The sequence below is a fragment of the Podarcis muralis genome, chromosome 5 (assembly GCF_964188315.1).
Source record: "Podarcis muralis chromosome 5, rPodMur119.hap1.1, whole genome shotgun sequence".
NCBI lineage: Eukaryota > Metazoa > Chordata > Lepidosauria > Squamata > Lacertidae > Podarcis > Podarcis muralis.
In genome coordinates this window covers 25,713,487-25,738,117 of record NC_135659.1, presented here as the reverse complement: position 1 = coordinate 25,738,117, position 24,631 = coordinate 25,713,487, and the positions used below count along the sequence as shown (strand labels likewise).

Here is a 24,631-nt window from a genome sequence, read left to right as displayed (position 1 = left end):
TTCAATTTTTTATGCAAAATGGTAATTACCCCCAGTGCTTTTGCTGAATTGAAAAAAAGGGGGGTATAAAATATTTCTATAAAGAAATAAAACAAAAATAAACTTTTTTGGATGAAGGGGCACACACAGAATTCACGTAGCATGTATCAACCCCATTCCTAATTTTCAGGATGTTGGGTTTTTTCGTTATCCAACTGTAAGGGCAACTGCTCACTGAGGTAATCTGACTTATGAAGAGCCACCCAAGTGAATATATTACAATGTATGGAGCAGGCTTCAGAGCTGGGGTGGGAAACCTCTGGCACTCCAGATGTTGCTGCATTCCCAACTCCCAGTCCCAGCCAGCATGGTCAGGGATCAGGGATACAGTGGTACCTCGGGTTAAGAACTTAATTCGTTCTGGAGGTCTGTTCTTAACCTGAAACTGTTCTCTCCCCCCCCCTTTATTGATTTTCCCAAAAAGTTTTTTTGACAAACAGACAAACAAACAAACAAACAAACAAACAAACAAACAAAAATCTCAACCGTATTTAAGCCAAACTTAATAACATTGTTAAGTGGCTTCCTTGTATCCCCCTGATTGGATTTCATCATATATCATTTTAATGGTTTTCCAAAACCAATATTCTTATAAAATTAACTTCATCACTTAACATCTTTCTTTCTGTACAATTCAACATTAAACATATAAATTCATCACATTAACCAGAAGAACCACTTTAGCTAATGGGGCCTCCTGCTGCCACTGCACGATTTCTGTTCTCATCCTGAAGCAAAGTTCTTAGCCTGAGGTAATATTTCTGGGTTAGCGGAGTCTGTAACCTGAAGTGTATGTAACCCGAGGTACCACTGTAATGGGAATTGTATTCCAGTAATAAGTGGAGGGCCACAGATTAGCAAACTCTGCTTTAGAGATTTGGTTTCAATTACCACATCACTGCAAAGACTCACATTCAGAAGTCCACACTTATCTGTGTGGAAGAATGCATTTAAAGCCATTAAGCAGATGAGTCAGGGCAGCTTTCTGAATACACATTTTGCTCGCTGGAATGATACTCAGACACTTTCAGTGCGGGATAATTTTAAGAGAACGAAAGGTTTATATACATATTTACTTGTGAATCAGACACAAGAATGGCTAAGTGACATTCCCGACATTTAACATACCCAACAGCAGGCTCACAAGGAGAAGTAGGTATAAAATATGTCCCACTGCAAAAGACTGTTAATGGGAGTGAATTCCAACAACAGTTCTCTGAACAAGAATCGTGATATAAGAAGTGGCTCTAACACACACAACTTACAGAAACAATCACTTTTAAGTGAGAGGGTGAGGGGGAAACAGGACGTTTCAAGATCTGCCAAAAAGTCAGTAAAAATATAATCCCAATTGCTTCTCTGTGAACTATGGAAACAAGTACCTGAAAGGCTGGGACCTGGATCTGGAGTGCAGTTTCATATCCTCAAGCCTAGAAAATCAATGGTATTTTAAATCAAAAGTATTCCCACTATACAGCCAAACCTAAAATCCTTAAAATATATACAGTATAACAATCTAATTAAAGAACCAAGAAGGCCACATATTGATGAAATAGGAGTTTACTAATATACAAAGTACCAGGCTGTTCACCACATTTCTCTCCCAATCCGGAAACTGATTCCCAAAAAGGAAAGGAAAGGAAAAACATTTTACCCACGCTCAGGAAGACTGGGATCTTGTCCAATGTCCCTGAGGAGGGAGCTCCACAGGGCATGTGTCTGTGCTAAGAAGGCCCTCAATCTCATGCTGTACCCCTCAGATAGTGACCACCCAAAGCAGGGCCTCCTTCAACAGTCTTAAGGCACAGAGAGCCACATTCAGAAGGAAGACACAGCCTTTCATGGACAAGGTCCGAGGTTCAGTCAAGTAAAAACAAAAGGATCAGGTAGCAGGTGATTAGATGCCTCTTCCTGAATCCTAGATAGATGTTGCAGAGTAAGAATGTGGGTGGACCACATTCATACACGAAGTTACATTTCTTCAGGTAACTCAGAATCTGACTTCTATGAAATATTTTAAGCCTCTTTTCCCATTAAAACTAACATCTTTAGACAAAGAGCTGTCCCCAGCCTCTTGCCCCACGTCCTGGGAAAGTTGTTGTCAAAGCCTAGATAGGCATCGTTGTCCAAAGTAACAAATCTTTTAGTGCCAGACCTGTGAAATTAGGTGTTTTAAAGTATTGGTGGAATAACACCTGCTAATCTAGATAGCTCCCCGAACATGAGAACTGTGAATGGGTCACCTAAGAGTTCCTGTTGTAGCTGAACGTGGCTGCCTCCGAAGTTTTAAGGCACGAAGTTTGTCCCCCTGTGTCATGCCATTCTTGATTTCCTGCTCTGAAGTGTCTTCCAATTCATTCTGGAAAATAGGTACAGTTCAACAAAATTAAGGAGATTCAAAACAGGATTGTGTTTTTTGTTTTTGTTTTACTTTACCTGGGGCCCAGCCCTCTGAAGGCAATATACCTTTCCTTCTTGTGCCATATTGTTTTGGGCCCATTATCAACTACACAGATAACCCACGGGCTCAAGTTGCCATTTCCCACAAAGCCCTCCCACGGTGCGCTGTCCACAACAGAGATATTTCACACATAAGCAGCTGAGTGCATCTTATCTAACAGGTTGGAATTTAAAAGTTGATGACCAGTGGTTTGAGAGGAGATATTCTAGCTCAGGCACAGGCAAACTTGGCTCTCCAGATGTTTTGGGACTACAATTCCCAGCATCCCTGACCACTGGTCCTGTTCGCTAGGGATCATGGGAGTTGTAGTCCCAAAATATCTGGAGGGGCGAGTTTGCCTATGCCTGCTCTAGCTCAAATTATAAAAGCAAAGCTACACGTGCCCTCGGGCAACTTTGGATTTATCCTGTTCCAGGTTCTAAGATGAACAAAGGCCAAAAGCACAATGTAGTGCCGTCACATCAGTTAACACAACCAAGGTTGGACATAGTGTTGCCAAATCTGTGTTTTGCTTTCTCTCCATTCCAACATACCTTGCGTTGTTTGGGGGGGGGGGCATTAGCTTGCAATTAACCTGCATGCCAATCAATGTGCTAACACTGAAACACATTTGGACAATCGTTCCTGGCTTCATAAGTTGTAGTTCCCAAGCTGGGGCCAAGTGCTCTTCCACGCTGGCTTCACAATGAACAGCTTGGCTTGTATTCCAGTTATGACTGAGCCTGGAAACTTGAACTTGCTGTCAGTGAGCAGACCAGGATATAATGTGAGGGCACTGAAGGGGGTATCTAATGTTTGCCATACTCAGAGTAGACCTGTTGAAATAGTTTGGGTCTGTTAATCCCAATGAGCCTCCTCCGAGTAGAACTTTGTTGGCTGCAATCCTTAGCATATATATCATGGGGTAGCATAATAGCTAAGAGGCCTACTCCAGGATGTAGTTTGGGGGAAGACTGCTTGGACCCATGACACTTGTGCTGCTGGGGTCCTCAGGAAACTGTTGTCTCCCACACTATTTAATTTCAATATGAGGGCACCGGAGAGGTCAATTGGGGATTTACGGTTAATTGTCAGTGTACACTGATGATGTTCATCTATTCTAAGAACTTAGAATATTCTAAGAACTAGTCTTAGACATGCTCTCTCTCAGTCTTCTTGCACACACCTTCCCCCGGTGTACTATAGCAATAATAATACTCAACACTTTTTACAGGAGTAAAATATATGAAGTTATTTGAGAACCTGTGAAGTGCTTTGAACACACAAGAGTGAGATAGATGGATAAAAGACGTATATCAAGCATTATTATATTTCAAAAACTACTCCATTGCAGTTTTTCTACTTGGGATATTAAGGAGATAATTCCAGTGAAATTTTACCTCTACATATTTATCCAAATTACTTTCTATTTTATTCAAAGTCCCACTGATGGAAATATCATCGAAGCCAGACAGAATTCTGCTCATGCTGTCTTCATCTACTAATCTTGGTTTCTGTTTGGATCGGAAGAGGTCACCTTGGAGCCATAACATCGACTGCTTTCTATTTAACAGTGAAAAAAGGGCAAAATTAGTTCCAGCAAAATGCATGTCAGAGTCACAGTATAAACAACTATTAATTTCTAAAAATATTTAAGACTTCTTTGCAGAGTAGCCCCAGGGTAGAGTACAGTAAAATAGGACTTTCAACTTGGTTACACATACTGTAGCATTGGAAATCATTCATTATAGTATACATAACTTTATTTTAAATAATTTTATCTGGAAGTCTCTTTTGGGTGTTCTTGCTTTTTCAGACGTTTGATTGGGAAAGTTTATCATAACCAGGGGGAAAAAATCAATTCTAATATACTGCATTACAAAATTGTGAAAATTTTATTTTATTGTGTCGTTAAATGTTCATTTTAAATAAGCTTTTAAATATTTTCATGAAATGAACTGATGAAAATATAAATATGTTCAATTGATGCACATATAAACAGGATGCATCTAAAAAAAGTAGTTACTTTGTGTGACCATTGCCTTTTCCTTCACTTATGAAAAATAATGTAGCTGGGTGTTGCTGGTTTTTTTTTTTAACTTTGTTATGCTAAATTTTACTGATTTCCTCCACAAGCAATTTCCCCCCCTGCAGTTTTGCTTAGTAGAACGAAGTGTGACAACTCTGGAAGTGAGCCAAAAGAAATAGCATTATCCACATACTTTGACTCAGAGAAAAGCTCCCACAGGGAGGTTACATAACTGGTGAATAGGTCAGGATTAGAAAGATGGGGTGGGGGGAGTTATTTCTGCTTAGAGGGAGGAAGTTGATATCCAGTATAATTAAGTGTGATCTGAGATTATACTGCTGATGATGAAAGCCATTAACTCTTGAAATAACATGCTGGGAATCTGTGTCACATATGAACAAAGATTAAGAGGTGAAATATATGTTATCCTTTCTCCTAAGTATCGAGGAAGCTTTTGTTTTTCCTTTAGATTATCTTATTCATACATTGCAAAGTGCATGTGAACAACTGTTTACAATTATTTCCCAGCATTTATTTGTTAGGAGGCTAACTGTCCAGAAGTAACGCTTGGAGTATTTTGGGCAACTGAAAAACACAATCTAAAAGAACAGAGACCCTGAACAGTTCAAGTTCCTTTGCACCCTGCTTCTGCAATGACATCCTTTTCACTCTAAACAGCACAGTTCTTACAGGGAAGGTTAGGACTCCAGTCTAGCAATTTGCATGTTCATTGATGAGCTTCGATATCAACACAGAGCTTCATGCAAGCAAAGGATTTTGTGTTCTTCTCAGATGTACAGGACACAATTGAAAAAAAGAATGCAAGGAAGTTTTCTTGACACTAATGAGAAACATGGGTTCTTCACCTGGACCTGAACATTATTGTTCAGGCTTTCCTACTGAAAACTAAAATATGTTCTAGCAGGTTTCAAATGCTTTTGAGTGCTATTCTTCTGTCTCACATAGGGATCCAGGGACTGCAAAGGTGAGAAAGTTATCACTACAAAAAGAACTGGGACTCAATGCGTTTAACCTTTTAAATCCCAAAGTTAGGGAATATGTGCCTTTTGGAACAGCCAGGAATACAGAACTCCCTGTGTCAAAAGCATTATTTTCTATAAACTACAAAACAGTGGCAGTATGAATGAGGAGCATCGTTCACTGTTGTTTTATGATGTTTGTTCTAGATAGTTATTTGTGTCAAAGCATTAAAAACTGAACTTTTTTTTTAATAAAAAAACCTCCCTGAAAAGAGCCAAAATTCCAACAGTGAATCATCGCTTTGTGAGAAAGCAACTTTTGTTCATCTCTGACATTTAAACTTGCGACCTTTAGCAAAGAGGATAAACTCTGAAACCTCTTTCTTTCTCAGCGATTTGCCAATGTGCTCATGTGGTCATTCTCGGATGTTAAAACGCCTACATTCTGTCTTGCTAATATCAATATGCCCTCAGCTTTCCTAGCTCTGCCACCTTTCAGTAACCAGTACATTTCCGAGCATAATTCAAAGTGTTGGTGCTGACCTTTAAAGCTCTAAACAGCACTCGGCACAGTATACCTGAAGGAGTCTCTCCACTGGACACTGAAGTCCAGCTCCAAGGGCTTTCTGGCGGTTCTCTCCCTGCGAGAAGTGAAGTTACAGGGAATCGGGCAGAGGGCCTTCTCGGTAGTGGCGCCCGCCCTGTGGAACGCCCTCCCATCAGATGTCAAGAAGATAAAGAACAATCTGACTTTTAGAAGACATCTGAAGGCAGCCCTGTTTAGGGAGGTTTTTAATGTTTGATCTTTTATCGTGTTTTTAATCTTCTGTTGGAAGCCGCCCAGAGTGGCTGGGGAAACCCAGCGAGATGGGCAGGGTATTAATAATCGGAGGTGGGATTAATCCTGTCAGATAACTGGATACCACATAAGAATATCTAGCATATTCTGCTTAATTACTGTTGGGCGGTAAATAGTGACTTATTCCCAGGGGAAATGGCCATAAAAATGCTGGTGGTGAACTTTTCTCAGCCAGAGGGCTGCTTCATCCCCTCATGGGCAAACTTCTTTTTTAAAAAACCTCTGGGGCTACATACCAGTGATATGCGGGGCCAGATGTAAAGGTGGGCAGAGCAATGGATGTGACTCTTTCCTTTTGTACAACAGGTTACATTCCAGCCATGTGAAAGTTGGAGGTTGACATATACCTAGACTACCAAAGTCTCCTTCCTCCTTTCTGGGCAAGCAAGGGAAATGATCACAGTTCAAGGACACATTCCAGCCAGGCAAATGTGCCAGGGGCAAGAGAAGAGTCCAGAGGGCCAAACTGAGAGGGTCAAGGAATGGCTACATTTGGCCTGGGGTTCCCCACCATCACATTAAGCTGCATCTTGCAAATGAGTGCCTAGCTAATGTAGGGGGCCTATATATGCATTAGTCAAGTGAAGCAGATTCAAGACAAGGCTAAGATAATTGTCAACGGTCTCATGAATGGGGGGTGGGCTGAAAAGTCCTCTCGTGGCTAATCAGTCATTTTAACAAGGATACACAGACTAGGAATGGGAGGCAACGCCATTACATCTTCCAATTGCGCTGTCTGTGCAAGCCAGATGGAATGGTACCCCCTTCTCCTCCCTCCATGTACTGTTATGGCGGTTCTCCCAATTCCACAGATCCAATTTCAGGGAGCATATGGGGAGGGAAGGAGGGAGCCCCACAGAGCAAGCAGAAGTTGTTGTTCAGGGTTCAGCTGATGGAGCTAGTTAGGCGAGTCCCACCCCTTATGTACGAGGCATCAGGGCAAGAGACTCGTCATAGAGGACAAGTTCAGATTGTTTCTCAACTTTAAGCTAGAGCGAGTGAGAGAGGGGCTTCTGGTGACTGAGCCACCCCCAGAAATGCAACCTCAATGCCACTGATACCACAGAGAAGGGTAAGCGGACATTCCATATACATACAAATTAGAGTTAGAGACTGTGTAGCACCTATTTATTTAAAATATGTGTAGATTACCCTTCGGAAAACAAAATGCAGCACGCAGCATTAAAACACGAATACAATTTTTAAAAAAATATAGCTCTGTGTTAACCTTTACCCTTGGGCGATGCATTGCAGTGTGTGTGTGTGTGTGTTTTAGCATGTGTGGGTTTCATGAGTAACGTGGCATGTATGTGTGAGGGATAAACACAACGATGGAGAATGTGTGACATGGAATCAGAACCTTGCATTTTGCTGACACATTTCCCTGACCAATTTCCCTGACCAGCTACAATATTTAGTGCCACTACGACATCATTACCAAATGCATCACTATTACAACTACAAATCCCGTAAGGCAAATCAGATGGCCAATCTATCATCTTAAGTGGGTAGCCCTACTACTTCTTGTGGGGGTTTTTTCCTATGTGTACTACGGCTTGAGTGAATCCAGAAAATATATTTTAGATCTTTCCTCCCTCTTCAAGAACACATAGGAGAAAAGGGCCAGTATTCCGCTTTGAAAGAAGTTATGTGCATTCATGACAGAATTGCAAGTACATCCTGATACCTTAATTCATACAATTCGTACAAATTGTAGAGTTGGAAGGGACCATGAGGGTCATGTAGTCCAACCCCCAGCAGGACTCGAACCCATGACCCGAAGATTAAGAGTCTCATGTTCTACCGACTGAGCTGTCTGCGGTTATCAACAAAGATATCACATTACAAATGCACACAAAATACTGACTCACTATGCTCAGCCAAAAAGTCACGCAGGAGGATTAAAGTACTTTACAACTTCTTAACCCATGCCCTGAAGCTACAATAGCCATCATACTCTGCGTAACACAATAAATCGGAGCTTCAATAAATTAGAGTACAGAGCAGGAATCGTACTCGCAATTTCAGCCGAGAGAATTCTAAGAAAGCCACTGAATAATCTGGCATTCATGCAGCAGACTTGCTAAGCTCTACAGAGAGGGGAAAGTGTCTGGTGTGGAACAGCAAATTATATGATTAACAGAGGTGTCATACTTACTCTTCAAGGAAATGCTGCTGGGGTCCAATAATAGAACCTGGCCTGCACATTCGTATCCAGGCAATGGCTTCAGAATGTGTGAATCTATAGTGCTTCATTATATAACAGGCTATCAGTGTCCCTGTTCTTCCTAGCCCAGCTACAGTGAGAATATGGGGTGGGGAAGAGACATAAAATTGATATTAGGTACAGAACTACAGGCGTTTAAGAATATCGACGAATTCCTCTAAATGTGTGATATTTCATAAAACTTGTTTCCTTGTACCACGTGCTAATGTTTTACAAAAGAACATTACTGATGTCTATTTTAAACACCAGGAAGCCATCGTAGTACAAACATCCTGCTAGATCCCACAGAGCCCTGCTAATTCCTGTCTTAACCTCCACTGCCCTTTCTATTCCTGCTCTGGGCAAATCTACTGAACGAAAGGTATAGTGCTTTGCTCCGCAAGTCAAACTGAAGGCGTATGCAAAAAGTGAAACTATATGTGATGTTTGCCACGGAGGCGTCACACGAAAAGGCATTACCTTGTCAAGGTCTCCCTTCCCTTTTAATGGGAAAGATCATTTATTTACATGGTGTGAAGATTTCGGGACATGGGAGTGTTTCTGTCACACGTCATTAGCTGCCACTGCTGTGGTGCGCACCAACCCCTCTCGCTCTCCAGGCTTCAGCGAAAGCCTGCATTCGCCCCATAGGACGCGCACACATTTCCCCTTCATTTTTGGAGGGGAAAAAGTGTGTCCCTATAGGGCGAAAAATACGGTAGTTTTGTTCTGGAAAAGTTTGTTGCAGTTCAAAAGAAACGCTGATGTTTTTCCTTCAGAAGACAGTAGGGAGAATGAATCTCTAGGATGGTTGTGGGCCCAAGAACAGAAGCTGATTGGCTTTTTAAAGGAAAATGAACAAAAGCCAAAAAAGCACCTTGCCCTCTGCTTTCAGCTTATTAACAAGAAAGAAGGAGCACAGAGAGAGGAAAGGGCAACACTACACTTTTACATCCCTGCTTTCCAAATAACCATAGTACACCATAGACAAATGGTGAAATTGATCACTGCTATCCCAACAGCATAAGAACAGTAATTTCTATGTGTACAAGATAATTTTTAAAAATACTGAAAAGACACGCTTCACTAAAAATAGAGGCAACAGCATCACTCAGTGGAATAAAATAGGGTCTGCATTAAAAACAGCGGGAACCATTATGAAATTTCTGCTCAAAAATCAGTTGAAGCTTTTCATAATTTAGACTATTTTACCCAATGCAGCATTTTTAAAATTAAGATCTGAGGATGCTATTTTCAAACCTGAATATTTATTCCTCTTCGTGCCAGAATACAACACCACTGAACTGCTTTTCCTTTCTGAAGAACTCACCTTTACAATGCACAGCTATGGCACCTTCTGCTTCCTCGGAGATGGTCAAGAACTGTTGCAATATACTGTCACTCGGCGTGCTTCCGTCTATGAAGAACAGGTCGTAGTGGTCAAACCCACCATCTGTGAAACGCTTTGCCTCATAAATCTTCTTGTTGAGTCTTATGACAGTTGTTATGTTGTGCTTCCTGAAATATGGGAAATAGGCTTCCGGTGCGTGGAGAGGGTAGCCTGTAACAGGAAGAGCGAGAATGCCTGGCTGTTTGTATACAACCTCCAAAAACTTCCTAGTGGCACAGACAACAACTACAACACCAGACTTTAAACACTTTTTGTTTAAAAACGAACATTACTAATGTAATCAACATACTGTAAAAAGAAAGCAAACGTTACTAAGAAAAGTATACAAAGTTGAGCGGCCTAAAATTGTAGTCAATAAACTTTCAGTCACGGAACCTTAGTTTGCACAACGCATTAAGTCAAATATAGCTTAGTGAGACCGTGCAAATGTTCACTGCTTTGGTCTTTCCTTGGAGATAGATGTACGTAGATATAGATATATAGATATAATCTGCTGTGTTGCCATAGTCAAGGTTGCCCTAGCATGTTGGTGTTATGCACTCTCACCTAACTATGAGGTGTAGCCATATCTTGGTTTATAGCTCATGGTTGGTGTGGAGACAGCCACGAGTCTTTGCTCAGATGTCATGCTAAGCCAAACCTTGGGCTTATCTTCATGAAGCGGAAAATACAGAGGATGAGCAAAGCATCTGCAAGCTCATTCCTGGAAGCCTGCACAGTACTGCTAAGCCTGTAACAGTGACATGTGAACAAGGAACAAACTAATGATATTAGCTAATGTTGCAAGAAGCTGAACAACTAACAGGGTAGAAGAATGAGTGGAAAAACCCCTTCTTCAATTAGATGTAGACCAGAATGCAGCATTCTTGCATCTTCCTCATCACCATGAAAATGACTTGATTAAAGCAAGCATTAACACAAAACTCTCCAGGTATCTGTATATTAGAGTAGAACATTTACAGCTGTGTGGGATACAACAACTAATGTATTTTCTATTTCTTCCCTCAGCTAACTCAGCAACACATTGAAATATGCATGCTCTTCCTTTCTATGCTGCCCCCCACAGTTTCCTTTTTATATAGCTTTTGAAGATATGTTTTATAGTTCAGTAGCTACCAAACTGATAAGAGCTATGGCTCGTTTAAAGAAAGCAGAACAAACTTAAGGCTAGATACAAGAGTCTGAGATCCAAGAATATCCTAGGGCAATTCTTAATAGCAAGATGTTCCCTGTGCTTAAATCGGGCATCAAAAGGAAAACGATTTACAACAAAAAAAGAGTGCCCAACCACTTGAGTTTGGATTTTTGCTTTTTTTTTTGCTTTTAGGAGTAAAACATTCATTCTGAATAGGAGAATAGAAAACTAGCATATTGGTCTAAAAGAAGTGAGTATTATTTTAGCCAGTACAGTATCTAAAACAGGGAATAATGCCACTGTATAGGTTCCACTCTAGATTAGAATCATAGGGTATGTATTCATGAAGTCCTCAGTCTGCCATACTGTATGCCTGGACTCCACTGACAGAGACCTCATAGGAAGGGAGATCATTCTGCCCCAGAATCTGCCTCATTGGCAATAAAGAATTCATATTTTATGTAGCATGTTCAAACATAACCTTAGGAATTCTTACAACTATCTAAGACCATTATCTGGGTATTATAGATGCTGGGCTAGTCCCTCCAACCGTCCTGCCTTCATTTTCAACTCTTATGTTTAATAGTCCTCATAGGCGTGTGCCTGTCTTCTCCCCAGATGTTAGCTTTGTAGGTCGTTTTTAATTAAACTTGTAGTTCATGCAAATTGCCAGTTTTAAGAATGAAAGAAGGAAGGTTCATCGTCTTCCCCACTTATAAGCTATTTTCATCTAAAGATAATTATATTTTTTTTAAAAATGCAGACATGAAACAATGTTCATTTGGCCTCTATGGGTACTTCCAGACAACAGCTCAATAGCACAAATGGGTCTCTGGCAACAGGTTGGGTTTTTAAATAACATATTTGATCTTCCACAGAAAAGGTTAAATAAGGAGGGTCAATACTGATGCTAATAGCAGCTTGTAGATGCTGTAAAAAGCTTGTGCACATGAGCTTACATTACATTAAACACCCATTTGGAAGCACCCTTGTAGCTTTTTAACACATCCACACAACTACTGTTTCCACAAATAGCATGGTGTTCTCCAAAGGGGTGCATACAATGTTCCTGTGCATACAGCAAGGTCTCAATATCTACTTTTCACACATGTGGATCAATAGATCCGAGTCAATTTACTAGTCATGCAAAATACACACAATTCTACCAAAAAAAAAAAAAAAAAAAAGACAGGGAAAAACAGATACCATTTTCTATCTTGGTCTTTGGATGTGGTCCACTAAATGCCAAAAATTTTCCCGGGACGATCCAGTTGAAGTCGCCATTTTCAACTCGCTAGTGAAAACAAAAGCAGAGACTTAGAAAAATATTTATCTTCACAATAGTTTTTGAACAACATCCTCTTCTGCAGAGCTTTTGAAAATTCATTTGTTGTCTGCTCATAAGAGAGAGCTGTATTGACATTGTACAGTTTACCTGCTTGCAATATCTACTTGGAAAGATCTGTCAGTTTGCTCAAATTTTACCCAAAGCACTTCTTCCAGGACCAAAGAAGTGTCTCAATCTCTTTTCCTCCAGTTAAGAGCGGCAATTGAAGTCTGTGACATGATTAAGACTTTCAAAACTAATCTTTAAGGGAAGACAAATTAAGGCCAATTAGCTTTGTTTTGTTTTTTTAATGTGGTAAATACAAGCTTCTTGCCAACTATCACTTTCATGCTTCAGCCTCTTATTATGCCAAGTGTGAAGCAGAGATGAAGCAGGGGTGTGTGTCAGCTGAAGTCATCAGGTAGGATACAAATGGAACAACCAAGTTGGGTACCATCCATCCCCAATAGTTTCCATTTTAAACCTAGATGTTGAGAGTACCACAATAATGTATTAAAAGCCACTTCATGTTCCTTTTTAAAGTGCACATTTAATAAAATCTTAATTTTACAGGTATACTTGTAACAGAGACAGGGTTGGCTGTGGTAGTTCACTATTTTGTAAAACACTCCTCTATTTTACATACACACAAACAGAATTCCAAGGTCTTCAATAGGCCTAGGCATATTTAATTGGGTGCAGACGGCAGATTTAAGGGAAGTGAATAACAGGGTCCAGGATCCACGGAATTGCATGTGGAACTAGGTTCATGAGCCTACTGTAGCTTTAAGACTTGCTTTTCTAGCTGCAAGCACCTATGCTGAATAGCAATTTATTTTTGAAAGAGAGGATGTCATAGGGCATGCGAAATTAAAAAGAATTCCAGAACTCAGCTAGGTGTGTCCAAGCCCCCTCTTGTAAGGCCTTAAGCAGCTCTTTTGTTTTTGTTTTATTATGCATTTTTGTATTCTCATTTTTTATTTTTCTGTTGCTAACCGCCCTGAGATCTTCGGCTGAAGAGCGGCACACACACATTTTATAATTATTATTATTAATTCTTTAGATCCTGGCCAGTGTGTTTGCTTAGATACAGCGTGAAGCTAAATCTCTGTAAGCATTAAAAATAAGTGACACTGTCATTCTTAGCAATTTGTATTGAGATGAAATGAAGGCAGCAAATTTTAAATGAAAAAGTTTATATAGAAAAGATTCAAAATTAAATTTTTTTGAAGGACAAGAGGTGGTGCTTCTGGAAGCATCAGGTTTTTTAAAAAAACTTAACCCCAAAGTTAATATTTAGCAAGTAGTGCAAACATTTCACAATGCGACCATTGGTTAATCCACCTACCTACTCTTCCTGTTGGAAAAACTTGACCAGACATGTTCTAAATACACATTCTCAAGTACGCTCTTCAAACAACAATGTTTCAGACTTAGAACACATAAAATACTGTGCAAGGCAAATAGAAGTGACATTACTTGCCCAGTAAAATGACGCAGCAGTAAACTTGAGGCATGCAATAGCCATTACTCACAACTCCACAAGCTAAAAACCAGGTAGACATAAGTAGCATTTAACACTGGTCAACTACCCTAAGAATACATTTCCCTCTTCGGATTAAGTGAAGAGAAAATGAGAAGAGAAGGAGTCCCCCCCCCCTTATATTGAAAACTCATTTTTTTAAAGGATGGCATTTGCACAGTACCATGCAATAGAGATCCTCTAATTCAGGAGTGGGCAACCTAAGGCCCGGGGGCCAGATGTGGCCCAATCACCTTCTAAATCTGGCCCACGGAGGGTCCGGGAATCAGCGTGTTTTTACATGAGTAGAATGTGTCCTTTTATTTAAAATGCATCTCTGGGTTATTTGTGGGGCCTGCCTGGTGTTTTTACATGAGTAGAATGTGTGCTTTTATTTAAAATGCATCTCTGGGTTATTTGTGGGGCATAGGAATTCGTTCACCCGCCAAAAAAAATAAAAAATAGTCCGGCCCACCACATGGCCTGAGGGACGGTGGACCAGCCCAAGGCTGAAAAAGGTTGCTGACCCCTGCTCTAATCAAATTATAGGTGGATCATGCCATGGCACTCAGCAGCCTTTCACTTCTTTGTATTTGCTCTTTTACTGAGACAGAAATGCATCAATAACTGGAAGGTAATTGGGAAAGAAAGCAGCAATGCACCAATTATGCGGCACCTACAATTTAGGAAAAACCCAAGCTTCGCCACAAAGCAGAACTAGGTGTGCTTAATAAGTGCATGCTGAAACTCAGGCAAACTATTCAGTTCAGAAGACGCACAAACCTCATAATGCTCATACTCATCTGCATCAAATGTCTTGAAGTCAATAAATCCATGCTGTAAGGCCTAGAAAGGGGGGGGGAAAAGTCAAGTTCACAGTCAACCACCCAAAGGACATTTTGAACCATTTAAATCTGAATGAGCACCAAGCTGGTCAAATATATGGGACAAAAGGAAGGCAGTTTTCATAGGATTATTTTTTTTAGGCGTCTCCCTTGTCCCCTCTATTACTTGCCTTAGCTACTGAACCTTTAAACTATACCAATTAGGTTAAAAAGATTTATCTCTGGGGTTCAAATAGTAAAGCAAGAAATGAAAACATGTGTCTACGCATTTGATGCATCTCTAAGGACACTAATCAGAATAATCAATTGTCCCCATATTCCCAATTTTGTTGAACTGTAATATACTTTCTGGTTGTAAGACATACCATCCTATCCAAACGATCTGGAATTAATCTACATGAACTGTAGATAGTATTGCTAAAAACATTCTGTTCCTGATACTAATACAGTGGGGTACCTCGGTTTAAGAACAGTCCTGTTAACAAACTATTCAGTTTACGAACTCTGCAAAAATGGACGTAGCGTCCTGGTTTGCAAACTTTACCTCGGTCTAAGAACGGTGGAAGGGCACTGGCCATGGGAAGCGAACCTCAGTTTAAGAACAGTTTCGGTTTAAGAACGGACTTCCGGAACACATTAAGTTCGTAAACCGCGGTACCACTGTACACAAATTAAATATCTAGCAATTTATTTTCAAATGAACAAACACAAATCAAATAGTTCAGTAGAATCATCAGATATTATTAAAAAGAATCAATGAAAGATTTAAATTGCTGGATTATTATTCCTTTATGCTGGCTAGGTAAGAGATATGATAAAAATGAATCTATTACTATATCTAGCTATATCTCTGTATTTACAATTAACCATTAAGGCATGATTGAGCTATTTTACAAAATTCATCTTTAATAATAATAATAATAATAATAATAATAATAATAATAATAATAATTTATTATTTCTACCCCATCCATCTGGCTAGGCTTCCCCAGCCACTCTGGGCAGCTTCCAACAAAAGATTAAAAATACATTAAAACCTCAGTCATTAAAAACTTCCCTAAACAGGGTCGTCTTCAGATGTATTCTAAAAGTCAGATACTTGTTTATCTCTTTGACATCTGATGGGAGGGTGTTTCACAGGTAGGCTCTCTGCCTGGTTCCCTGTAACTTTGCTTCTCGCAGTAAAGGAACCTCCAGAAGGCCCTCGGAGCTGGACCTCAGTGTCCGGGCAGAACAATGGGGGGTGGAGACACTCTTTTAGGTATACTGGGCCAGGGCCGTTTAGGGCTTTAAAGGTCAACACCAACACTTTGAATTGTGCTCAGACACGTATTGGGTATGTATGGTATGGTAAATATACAAGAGCTGCTTACAAAGCATTATTTAGATCTAAATGATGTGGAGAAGCAGCATTACCAGATATTATTTTTTATCATTATACTTTTAAAAAGGCAATGATAAGGCTGTTGGTTTCTGTTGGATAACATCAGAAGCACAGAGCAGGATGAGCTGAAAATGCATTTTAGTTAATTTATTCTGGCTTCCGAAAATCAAAAACACTGGGCCCTAAGCTCAGACAGACAGCTGAATGTGTGGTATATATTAAAAGCTTAAATGCAGGGAGCAATCCTAACTCCCAGTCAATAGAGCACTGCAGCTGAATGGGGTTGTGGAGCCACCACTGTATATAAAGCCTTGCCACTCATGCCATCCTGAGCAGTGGTGGTTGTGATGCGGCAGTTATTTTACCTAAAAAGGATAACAGTTCTGATATAACCTGCCCCATCCTCCAGAAACTGACTTCCTGGGGAGTTACTGGGAGGGAAGGGAGAAAGGAAGCAAAAACCTGAGACACAGGTGCTGCTACACAGTCACATGTATGAATGCCACATCTAATGTCAGGGTGGGTTAATATAGCAGCTGATAATATAGCAAGGCTAGCTGATATAGCAGTTCTGTCGCTTTGTCCAATGAGGGCATCCACTATAGGTCACTACAAAAAAAACTGAGTAGTGCACCTGTCTAGCTGTTTGAAAGCACACCAGTTCAAGTAGATAAATAGATAGCACTGTGGCGGGAAGGTAAACGGTGTTTCCATGCGCTCTGTTTTCCGTCACGGTGTTCCATTGAGCCAGAAGCTGCTTAGTAATGCTGGCCACATGACCCGGAAAGCTGTCTGTGGACAAATGCCAGCTCCCTCGGCCTGAAGCAAAATGAGCACGACACCCCATAGTCACCTTTGACTGGACTTAACCATCCAGGGGTCCTTTACCTTTTACCTTTTTACCTGCATGTGCCTAAGGATATGATTTCTCTTTCAAATGCATTTTGTGACGTTACCTTTTTTATTCCTTGTAGACAATCCAGAATAGTCAGATTATATGTACTGTTCCCAAATGAGGCATCCCTACGAAAAGAGAAATATCAGCATATTCCAGATAAATACAAAAACATCTACCTATCATACCCGATTTTAATAGATGGCAATGTTTTAAATTTCTGAAATTTGAACCTGAACATGAAGGTTACACATGAAAACACTTCTACACACAATTCTCCTCAATTTATTGATGGTAAGTTCATCTAAAATGTTAATAGGATGAACTCAAATAGAAAGTAATTGATTTTTATTATTGATTATTAGCTACATGTATACTTTGTATACCAAGTATACAAGGAAGCATACATGTTTCTCCTGTCTCACATTCAACTTTACTGTAACAACAACCCTATAAGGTAGGCCAGCCTGAGAGATAGAGACTGGCCGAAGGTCATCCAGTGAGCTTCATGGCAGAGTGGGGATATGAACCTTGGTCCCCTGGCCTCAGTCCAGCACTTTAGTCATTGCACTTCTGGCTACTTAAATATAATTCACACTTCTGGAATTAGTCCTACAGACACCTTTCAAGTGTATTTTACTGCTACTATTTTAAATCACAGTTCCCTCCAGAGACTGAATGGAACATGGCGCAAAAGAAAGCTGAAGGCAGAAAGAAGAGAAGGTAAATGATGCTCACCCCAAACCAGCTTTTCAGACTATTATATTCACTATATGTTCCTGGATTAAGAAATAGGTTTTGCTTGTTTGTACGCTTCATAAAATTCTATGAAGCCTTACACATATATGAGATTACTCAAAATCGGGACTATACATAGCACACAGGATTAGTATGTCAAATTACAATTAAGATGATAGTTCTCTGCTTCTGTATGTATACTTCACCACTCCTCACCATTTAAAATACTTGGGGGGGGGGAGGGAGTACAGTGGTACCTCGGGTTACAGACGCTTCAGGTTGAAGATGCTTCAGGTTACAGACTCTGCTAACCCAGAAATAGTACCTCGGGTTAAGAACTTTGCTTCAGGATGAGAACAGAAATTGCACGACGGCGGCACGGTGGCAGCGGGAGGCCCCATTAGCTAAAGTGGTGCTTCCAGGTTAAGAATAGTTTCAGTTTAAGAATGGACCTCCAGAACGAATTAAGTTCTTAACCCAAGGTACCACTGTATAACATTGAAGACAAAAAGGGAGCATAAAAATCAAACAATATCTTACTAAATGTTTGTCAATTCTACTTAAAATGGGTACTCCACAGACTTTGCTTGGACTATTTCCCCTTCATTTAAATAGATATTAATAAATTTAGGGTGGTCACTGCAAATGGGAAATTAGAACTGCAATGTAGATAGCAGTTTTGGCTGTGCTTCACCAGATCAGCACAAATAGCTGGGAGAATAATTCACTTTCAACTCTAATTTCAATACTCTGCAGTTTTCCATTATAAGTATTCTTAGATATGTCTGAATGTGCACCCACACCCCTGACCTCCAAGAGGGCTATTTGCATCTTCTCCCTGACACACATATATTGCTAATTGCTACAAAAGAAGAAGCGATAGGAACCAAGTTAAAGAGAAACCTTGCCCGTGCACTGCAGAATGATCTTTCATCCATTGACAATACTATTTAATGAGGTTTTTGTAATACTGTATTTAGAATATGTATGGCATTTATCTGGAAAGTCTATTCACAGAAGCAGCAGAAGCAAGACTTTTGCTAATGCACCATATGCTGGCTACTGAAACTTAGTCTGTACATAATGCTTGCCTGAAACGTTTGCGTGGGAAAAGTCAAACTGATGACATGACCTCCTGAGCTTTGAGAATCCAAATCTAAATATAGATTCCTGTTTAATCATTCATCATTCAGTGACGCTTTACTGTGTTTTGGACAGTCTAGCCAGGGCTAGTTAAAGAAGAAATAAGGCTAGATACTTGATAAGAAACCAGTATTAGTCTGAAAGCCTATTGTTGTTATTATTATTATTAACGCACAAAGAACCTAACATTTTCTAAGACAGGGATGGTCTGTAAAAGATAATCTAACAGATAAAATAACAAATGGAAAAGAGGATGGTGAGGGAAAGGAAGGAAAGTATTGGAGCAACTGCTTATTCACTCCAATGAAATTATCAGGCCTTAAGTTAGATATGGACATTGATTTCAATAGGCCTACTCTCAGGGCTGGATTTAGGTTTGATGAGGCCCTAGCTACTGAAGGTAATGGGGCCCTTTATATGTCCAGCTGTCCTCTGTCAACAACAAACTGTTGCTGTTTTTTGTGTTGAATATAAGCTATATGGTAATTTATGGACCTAATAGGTATCTAAAGCCATTTGTAAATAATAATAATAATAATAATAATAATAATAATAATAATAATAATAATAATATATTATTATTATTATTATTATTATTATTTATACCCCGCCCATCTGGCTGAGTTTCCCCAGCCACTCTGGGCGGCTCCCAATCAGTGTTAAAAACAGTACAGCGTTACATATTAAAAACTTCCTTGCGTTACATATTAAAAACAAAATAGGAACCTACACAACACAAAACACTGTTGCTGTATGTAGGTTTTATTTGCTTTTTTATCTTATATTTTGAAAGTGAACAGGTTTTTTCCCTTTCATTTTTTGGGGGAGCCCCCGAGAGAGTGGGGCCCTAAGCTATAGCTTGCTTAGCTTATACGTAAATCTGGCACTGCCTACTCTGAGTAAATGTTAATTGAATGCAACTTGGGGGCAGTCTTCCAGAGTGACTGTGGGTGCCTTGGCTGGTGACAGAAGCCAAAGTATGTCTCCCTTTGGTTTAGCAGTCCTAGGGCAAGTGGCAGCTAAAGGAGTCTGTTTGTTCTTTGTGGAGTGGAGGGGAATAAGGAAATTCCCTGCAACACATTCTCTGGCCGATGAACAGGCTTATGTTTTCCCCTTTAGTTGCCATAATACGGCTAAGGCAAGCAATGCTAAAAGAATTAAGAAGTATTTTAACCACATTAGCTAATGGAGGATGTTGTAAAGGTAGCTTCAAGGGAACCTGAATTTGCAATAGGCAATGATTGGATGTTTAACACAAAATCTGAATGCCAGATGTGCAAGGAATCCCAGATGTGTGAAGGCAGGCTGCAATTACTCTCAAGAAGGAAAAGCATAAAGTGCAAATTCTCTGATGCACTCTGCAAGGCCGACGTAAAAAGCGTTACTTGATTAATCACGAGTTTTAATCAGATCTGCTTATGAATAATACAACTCTCTCAGGGGGGAAAATGGCTGTGTTCAGACAATTGTGTACAGTGGTGCCTCGCAAGACGAAATTAATTCGTTCCGCAAGTCTCTTCGTCTTGCGGTTTTTTCATCTTGCGATGCACGGTTTCCCATAGGAATGCATTGAAAATCAATTAATGCGTTCCTAGGGAAACCGCCTTCAGACCAGGTCCGGGGACAGTCTGTCCCCCGACCTCTTCTGAAGGCTGGGGGGGGGGGGGACAAGGGCTTTTCTTCCCACTGCCAGCCTTCAGAAGGCTGTTCTGAAGGCTGGCGGTGGGAAGAAAAGCCCTTCTTCCCACCTCCCGCCCCGCAAGCTCCGGGGACAGGAGGGCTTTGCTGCCGACCGCCAGCATTTTAAAAGCCCCTGCTGTCCCGGGGCGATTTCTCCGCTGCCCCGAGGAGATTTTAAAATGCTGGGGGTCGGCAGCGAACGCTTCGCTCCCGCCCGCCAGCATTTTAAGATCGCCCGGGGCAGCGGAGAAGTCTCCGCTGTCCCGGGAAGGCAGGCGGGGGGAGCAAAGACTTTTGCCCCCGCCTGCCTTCAGAAGAGGTCCAGGACCTCGTTCCGATGCCCGGCGGCGGGGTGCGAGGTTCCCGCCCCCCCGCCCCGCTTCGGAGCAGCGTTCCGAAGCGGGGCGGCTGGGGCAGGTGTTCCCGCCCCCCCCGCCCCGCTTCGGGGCAGCGTTCCGAAGCCGGGCGGTGGGGGCAGGTGTTCCCTCCCCCCCGCCCGGCTTCGGAGCACCGGGAGAAGCGATCTCCCCGCAGCCCCTTGCTTCAAAAGAGGTCCGGGGGCAGCGGGAAGCGCTTCCCGCTGTCCCCGGACCTGGGGCTGCGGGGAGAAGATCGCTTCTCCCCGCCGCCCCTTGCTTCAAAAGAGAAGACCCGCTGTCCCCTGGGCAAGCTTCGTTTTGCGAAGCAAGCCCATAGGGAAATTCGTCTTGCGAGGCAACTCGAAAACGAAAAAACCTTTCGTTTTGCGAGTTTTTCGTCTCGCGAGGCGTTCGTCTTGCGGGGTACCACTGTACCAGCTTCTTAAGCTGCTATATAAAGGACTCTAACAACCATCAAGTCAACTGTCTAGGCAGGAAATGCCCTGTCCTGGACATGGTCAACTGATCTGCTCCTGGAGCTGGTGGGATTTGGAGGCAAAGGGTGCTTACAGGAATGGTCTGCTCTTTACCAAGGGCAAGACTGCCAGAACCACCAGTAACATCAGCGAGAAGTTGCTACTATTATAGACAACCAGATTAATTTATAATAATTATTATTCACACTCAGACCTTTATACAATAAAGCCACAAAGCAACTTGATAATCATTTGTCAATTGTACCGAAACCATTTCTTGAAAGTATGCCGTCCTATTAATCAATTGATTTTTTTAAAAGAGACAATTGATTTTTTCCCCTTTTTCTTTTTTACTAAACATGGCAGCTCTAGGGCCGAAGCTGAGCCTTCTCGAGTACCAGCTTCCAGATCTGCAACAACACTGACCTTGAAATAAAACTCTGGATAGGTAATTTGTGTTTTAATCTGTTTTTGTAGTTTATTGCTGGTTTTAATATTTGGATTTGTTTTATATTCTTGCTGTTAATTGTTAGTAAATTTATCTTTTTATAAACCGCTTTGAGGATTTTTACATTTAAGAGGTGTATAAAGTTTATGAAACAAAATAAACAATAGTTATTCAATGTGAACCGTTAAATTTAATATCCCTCACATCACATCACATTTTAACACAAGTGTGTGCGAAAGAGAATACCTTCTATTTTTTTAAAAAAATAATTTATATTGATTTTAACATATAAATTATAAAATGTACCAAAAAACTTATCACTTATACAATCTTTTTAGACTTCCATCAGCACCTCTGATGATCCACCGTTTTAATCACTTCTTATGCATTTCTTAACTTTATATTGCCTTTACATCTCTTAACAAATCATCCTTCCCCTTCTCTATTTTTGCAATACCTTCTATATTTTTTCATATGATAATTTCTACTGGAATGTAACAAACCCAAGTGTTTAAAGGCTTCAGCCGCTGCTGTTGGCTCACTATCATGTTTTGCTCTTCTGCTTAATTGCGTGGTCCACTCAGTTCAGCATCCTGAGGACCTGTCAGCTTTCACTGAAAAAGCAAGTTTCTGGGGCTTATAACTGCAAAGACAGGCAATGGCTGGAGAAATATCACACACCAGTGGATAGGGTAAGAACAAACAAGTCTCCTGTTTTCTATGAGGTAAGGGTGGGAAACAGACCTCTGTGTATTTTCAAGGTTTAAAACCCAGCAGAATCCAGCTTCTCTTGGCATATGATGTATCATCCTTGGTGCTGAATTTAAGCTTTAGAGAACAGTATATACAAAGGCCCTAGCCCCAGGCAGACTGGTATATTATGGCAACAGTGCTCCCACAAGCACAAGCCCTGACGCTGTGCAAGGTGCTACCAAGATTGCTGCAGATTCTGTGCGCAGGGGGCGGTAAGTGAAGTGGGAAAGTGCAATTTTCTTCCTGAAAGCTGTTTTTCTAGAAACCTCGTACCACCTTTAACACTTTCTTTCAGCCGTTCCATTCCCACTTGCATGTAAATACTGTCTTTATCCCTCTGTGTACAATAAGACCTTTATTCACGATGTCTGATTACAAGGCACCTAATACTGCTGCCCAGATACCAAGTCCATGTTTTATATTGTAGTGAGAGATCTTATCCTTTGTGGGTAAATCCTTATTCCTACTGACAACTTATTCTCCTGAAGAAAGACTGAACATATATTCAAGATTTCAGACACTACAAACCTATAAGCCGGGAGTAGAGAACTTCAGGCCTGGAGGGGGGGGGCACAAATGTGGCCTCCCGGGGCTCTCTCTGGCCCCCAGGACTTTTTCTAGGTCACATCCACCAATGGCCTGACATCTTCTTCCTTCCTTCTTTTTGTCTGGCTAGAATGTGTCATTGAACCCTGAAAACAACTTCTGCTTGCCTCAAAGAATAGAGTGAGGTGTGTGTGTGTAAAAACTAGTCTATCGTACAAAGGTAATATTTACATTTACTGCTCCACCCATTTTTGTCTCTGCTCCATCCACCATCGGCATGCAGCCTTGGAAGGGAATGTGGCCCTCTGCTTGAAAAAAGGTTCCCCAGCACTGCTATAAGCTATCATTCACTTGCTATGTACAGTATTTATTTTTCCAGCAACTGAAGAAGAGTTTGGACTTGAAATCCCGCCTTTCACTCCCCTTCAGGAGTCTCAAAGCGGCTAACAATCTCCTTTCCCTTCCTCCCCCACAACAAACACTCTGTGAGGTGAGTGGGGCTGAGAGACTTCACAGAAGTGTGACTGGCCCAAGGTCACCCAGCAGCTGCATGTGGAGGAGCGGGGAAGCGAACCCGGTTCACCAGATTACGAGTCCACCGCTCTTAACCACTACACCACACTGGCTCCGAACTGGTATTCGGAAGCATACTGTCTCCAAGCATGGAGGCAAAGCGTAGCCATTGTGGTAAGCAGCTACTGATAGCCTTCTCCTCCATCAGTTTGTCTCGCCCTCTTTTAAACCCATCCCTGTTGGTAGCCAAAACTGCCTCCTGTGGGAGCAAATCCCATAGTTGATGGGCTGTGTGAAAAAAGCGCTTTCTTTTGTCTGTCCCAAATCTTCCAACACTCAGCTTCATTGGATGTCCCCAAGTTTTAGCGCATGGGTAGGCAAACTAAGGCTGGGGGGGGGGCGGATCTGGCCCAATCGCCTTCTCAATCCAACCCACGGATGGTCTGGGAATCAGTGTTTTTTTACATGAGTAGAATGTGCCCTTTTATTTAAAATGCATCTCTGGGTTATTTGTGGGGCACAGGAATTTGTTCATTTTATTTTTTCCCCAAAATATAGTCCGGCCCCCCACAAGGTCTGAGAGACAGTGGACTGGCCCCCTGCTGAAAAAGTTTGCTGACCCCCGTTCTAGCGTTAAGAGAATAGGGGAAAAACTTTTCTCTATCTGATTTCTCCATCTCGTGTGTAATTTTACACCCTTCTGTTATGTCCCCTATTACTTGCCTTTTCTCAAAAGTAAGTAATGAACACCTGGGGGGAAAATAAATAAAAGTTATGCAGGAAGGTCCTGTTTAGGTAGAATTATCTTTATAGCAGTCAGTTCCCCCCCCCTGCATATTGGGAGGGGGTGTGTGACACTATGGGAGGAATTTTAGCAACTCTACAAAGAAGCTGGATGGTCCT

At 41.2% G+C, this 24,631-nt stretch overlaps 1 protein-coding gene across 3 annotated transcripts in view; it reads right to left on the bottom strand.

Moving 5' to 3' along the window:
* Positions 1–24,631, bottom strand: part of CDC14A (cell division cycle 14A) — a 60,941-nt gene that overhangs the window by 8,728 nt on the left and 27,582 nt on the right. For all 3 annotated transcript variants that reach the window (XM_028732666.2, XM_028732667.2, XM_028732665.2), the window contains exons 6-13: positions 17,134–17,200; positions 14,732–14,794; positions 12,306–12,393; positions 9,884–10,114; positions 8,506–8,644; positions 3,880–4,042; positions 2,283–2,398; positions 1,422–1,469 (exon numbers count right to left, since the gene is read on the bottom strand). In XM_028732666.2, the coding sequence (XP_028588499.2) occupies positions 1,422–1,469; positions 2,283–2,398; positions 3,880–4,042; positions 8,506–8,644; positions 9,884–10,114; positions 12,306–12,393; positions 14,732–14,794; positions 17,134–17,200 (915 nt within the window). The remainder of the gene's footprint in view (positions 1–1,421; positions 1,470–2,282; positions 2,399–3,879; positions 4,043–8,505; positions 8,645–9,883; positions 10,115–12,305; positions 12,394–14,731; positions 14,795–17,133; positions 17,201–24,631) is intronic.